Genomic DNA, 3,340 nt, shown 5'->3' with positions numbered 1-3,340 from the left:
TGGTTCGGCGGCGGATTGTATTAGTCTGATCTTCATCTTCGGCAACTTGCTCTGGTCCAGGTGTGGAGGGCTTCAGCCGCTGGTGCAAGGGGATCGGGGTCCCTTCTCTGGTGCCATGGATTATGGAGACTCCTATCCTTGACCGATGCATGGTGCTGCATCCTCTTGGCCTTCTCCGGGGGTTTTCAGCGCCTTCGTTTCGACAACTCTCGTCCGGTGCTCTGCCTTGCTGCTGCCGGCAACGGTGACTGGGTGTTCGGCTCCCCGTTTCGTGTGGGTTTGTTCCTGGTGCCTCTTCTTTGGCTGCTTGGGAATTCTGATCTGGGTTCTAGGGTGAACCACTTCGCAGGCCACCGGTGCGGCACCCGTCGAGCCCGGGTGAAAGGGTAGAGGCCCTTTGCGGAGGCAGAGTCAGGACATGTGTTGCCCCTGTTTCTGGTGGTAGTCAGTGACACAAAACATGCACGGTGGTGCCTTCCTCCCATAGCCTTAGTAGGTTAGCTGGCTTTGGCATAGCGGCGTTCGATGACATTGTTCTATGCCTTCGAGTTGTTCTATTGAGCATAATGTATCTTTATTTTCGCTCTTTGTTTTCTTGTTATAAGTGGCAGTCCTGTAATCCTGGCCGGTTGATGGCTTTGTTAATTCAAAGTCGGGCTCTTTTTTAACCTTCGTTCAAAAACAAAAAATCAGGGAGACGGGGACAAGCGAGTGGGTCAACAATTTGGACTCCAACAGCAGCAACACATTTCCATGGACCCTAAATTACTCAGGCTACTCTACTACGCACGAACACGAATCAGAGCGTAAGTGTGAGATGGTAGGGGACGGCGTCGCCGTCTGGCCAGCTGTAGGGGACAGCGCGCGTGGCGAGCCTTCCCTTGCGCTTCTGCATGAACCGCTGCAGCGACGCCTTCCTCGCCATGGGCAGGTCGCCATCCGCCGCCTCGCAGCTCCCACGCGCTGTGCCTGAGACAGCAGCGACACGCAGCAGCTCGGCCGCCCTATCGGCCGGCACCTCGTCCAGCACCAGCACCTGCCCGCCGTAGAAGATGGTCATCTGCGCGTGCTCCGGCGCAGGACCCGCCGCGCGGTCGTCTTGCGCGGGCAATTCCGCTCCGGGCATGAGGGGGAGGACCACCGTGGCCGCCGGCCGCGCCTCCGCCGCCTTGATGCAGCGGCTGAGAACGCCGCACGCCGTGGCGAACCGTCGGCTCTGAGCGCTCCCTGTCGCCGCCATTCTTGCCGCTTGATTGATCGGTCCCCCGGTACGCGAACTCGCGGTGTGGGTTGATGAGAGGGAGCTGTAGGGGAGGGGGAGCTCTGCCTTGATCGGGGCTTGTGTTGGGTGGAGAAAGGAAATTGATGGATTAGGAGGTGGTGAGATGGGTTTTGATTTATACGAATCGCGCGTGTCGTGTGGGCTGTTGCTGTCAAACGTGGGGGGACTTGTTGGGGTGATTCTTCGCGGTCTCTGGCACGAAGAACACGTGTTGGTCCAGGGCCAGCAGGACAATTTCGACGTGGTGGCTGCCACTCCCTTCGTGCCGCACGTTCAGTTGTTGGGAATTGATGGAGTGGGTCGCCCTCCGGCTGTCGATTCCGTGCAGCGATCGTCCGGAGAAAAATCTTATAGGACCGGGTTGTACTTGTACTCTCCATCGGCTTAGACCCGGTTCACGCATGTGCTGATTTCAGTCTCAAAGCACCGGTCCTAATTGCCACTCAACCTTAATTCCACTCATCCTGATTCCGATGATGTTTTATTTTTTGAGAAAGTTATGATCTATTCATAATCAATTGATGACAGTATATAGTGGATACCGTAGTTAACAAAAATTACAATCAGGTCCATGAACCATGTAGCGACGATTATAAGCAATAGAGTGAGACGAATGTATGTTGTCGTCATTGCCACTTCATCAACGGAGCCGGGTAAACCTTATTATAGTAGACAGTCGGCAATTCATCATGCTAAGCGAGACAAGACCAACGTAGCAGAGCAACAACCAACACGGACGAAGAGAGTCGTACATTAGAAGGATCAAAACTGTAAACACATGAATAATAACTAGATTAAAACAAATCCACTAAAGTATAATATCGACCGACTCCCGTGAGTCGACAGAGACACGCCTTCACATGCACTTGATGAGTTAGACGCATCGTCGGGATGGTATTAAATGTGAGGGATGTTATTCCCACTGAGGGACAGAGTTGCTGCCACATAGCACCAACTGAGACACCGAACCTAATAAGAACGAGAGCGGGATACCTCCTGGCGGGGTGAGGGGCGAGGTCCTTCGCACCTGCATAGCCCAAAGTCCATCGGAGGCGGGAGGACTGGCGGTGGCGTCAAAGGGCAAAGGACAAAACCTAATCGCCTAGGAGTATTTTTTTTCTATGGTGTAGAAAAGAACGTAGCCATGTTTTTGTGGTTGTCACTAGGGGTATCATGTCTTTCTTTGACAACATGTAAAACCTCATCTCTTTTTTTTAAGGATCCCTAAAACCTCATCTCGTGATGTACAAGGAAACATTGTTGTTGTAGTTCGTCGATCAATATTTTTTGATACAGTTTCTTTTCTTTTCTCCTTTGATTAGACATATCTTTTGTCGTGTATTACTTTGCTTTTCACCGACATGACTCTCTTTGTGTGTCTTGTTGTTGGTTGTGTACATCCTAATCATACAGAGGTTTAATATGCACTCATTGTGTTTATATCTCCTCAGTGTTTCATTTTAAGTTAATAAAATTCATTCTTTAATGAGAAAAACAATGAAACATCAACATTCCGTTTATATTCTACTGAGTTATTTCAACGAACAAAGACTCTAGAAGCACAATCTACACGCTACGAAGATTTTGTTTTCTCTGAAAACACCTCTCATTAATTAATTAATTTGAAAGTTATTACAATCATTTCATACAGTATTGACCATGCAGGGCGAAAATCTATTATAAAGAATACTCTCTGACCTCCCTTCGTCCCAAAATTCTTGTCTTATATTTGTCTAAATATGGATGTATCAAGTCACGTTTTAGTATTAGATACATCCGTATCCGGATGAATCTAAGACAAGAATTTTGGGACGGAGGGAGTATTATCAAAGCTAAATTTCCCAATCTGGTGTGCAGCCTCATTAGCCCTCCGATTAATTTTCTTCAGCTTAAAATTCTGGAGAAGTTTAGAGATGGATAAAACTTCCTTCTTCAGATCTACAAGGGGTGACCTGTAAGGTTTTTCATTTGAAGGGAAAGAAATCGCAAAAGAGCAGCCGGTGGTTTACGAAGACTAATCTCTACTCCTAATGTCTCAGTTGGTAGTTTCTGTTCCGG

The 3,340-nt window shown here is 48.9% G+C and overlaps 1 protein-coding gene across 1 annotated transcript; it reads right to left on the bottom strand.

The window, feature by feature from the left end:
• Nucleotides 1–629: 629 nt before the first annotated feature.
• On the bottom strand, nt 630–1,382 carry LOC109739178 (protein TIFY 11e). Its single transcript, XM_020298264.3, has one exon. The coding sequence runs from the start codon at nt 1,238–1,240 to the stop codon at nt 800–802; it is 441 nt and encodes a 146-aa protein (XP_020153853.1). The 5' UTR covers nt 1,241–1,382; the 3' UTR covers nt 630–799.
• Between the last annotated feature and the right edge of the window lie 1,958 nt (nt 1,383–3,340).

This window comes from Aegilops tauschii, chromosome 7 (genome assembly GCF_002575655.3).
Source record: "Aegilops tauschii subsp. strangulata cultivar AL8/78 chromosome 7, Aet v6.0, whole genome shotgun sequence".
NCBI lineage: Eukaryota > Viridiplantae > Streptophyta > Magnoliopsida > Poales > Poaceae > Aegilops > Aegilops tauschii.
The sequence above is the reverse complement of the archived record's forward strand: the minus strand, read 5'-3'. Positions and strand labels throughout refer to the sequence as shown.

Excerpts from the sequence above, each read along its gene's own strand:
- LOC109739178 (XM_020298264.3), bottom strand. The coding sequence starts at position 1,240 with ATGGCGGCGACAGGGAGCGCTCAGAGCCGACGGTTCGCCACGGCGTGC.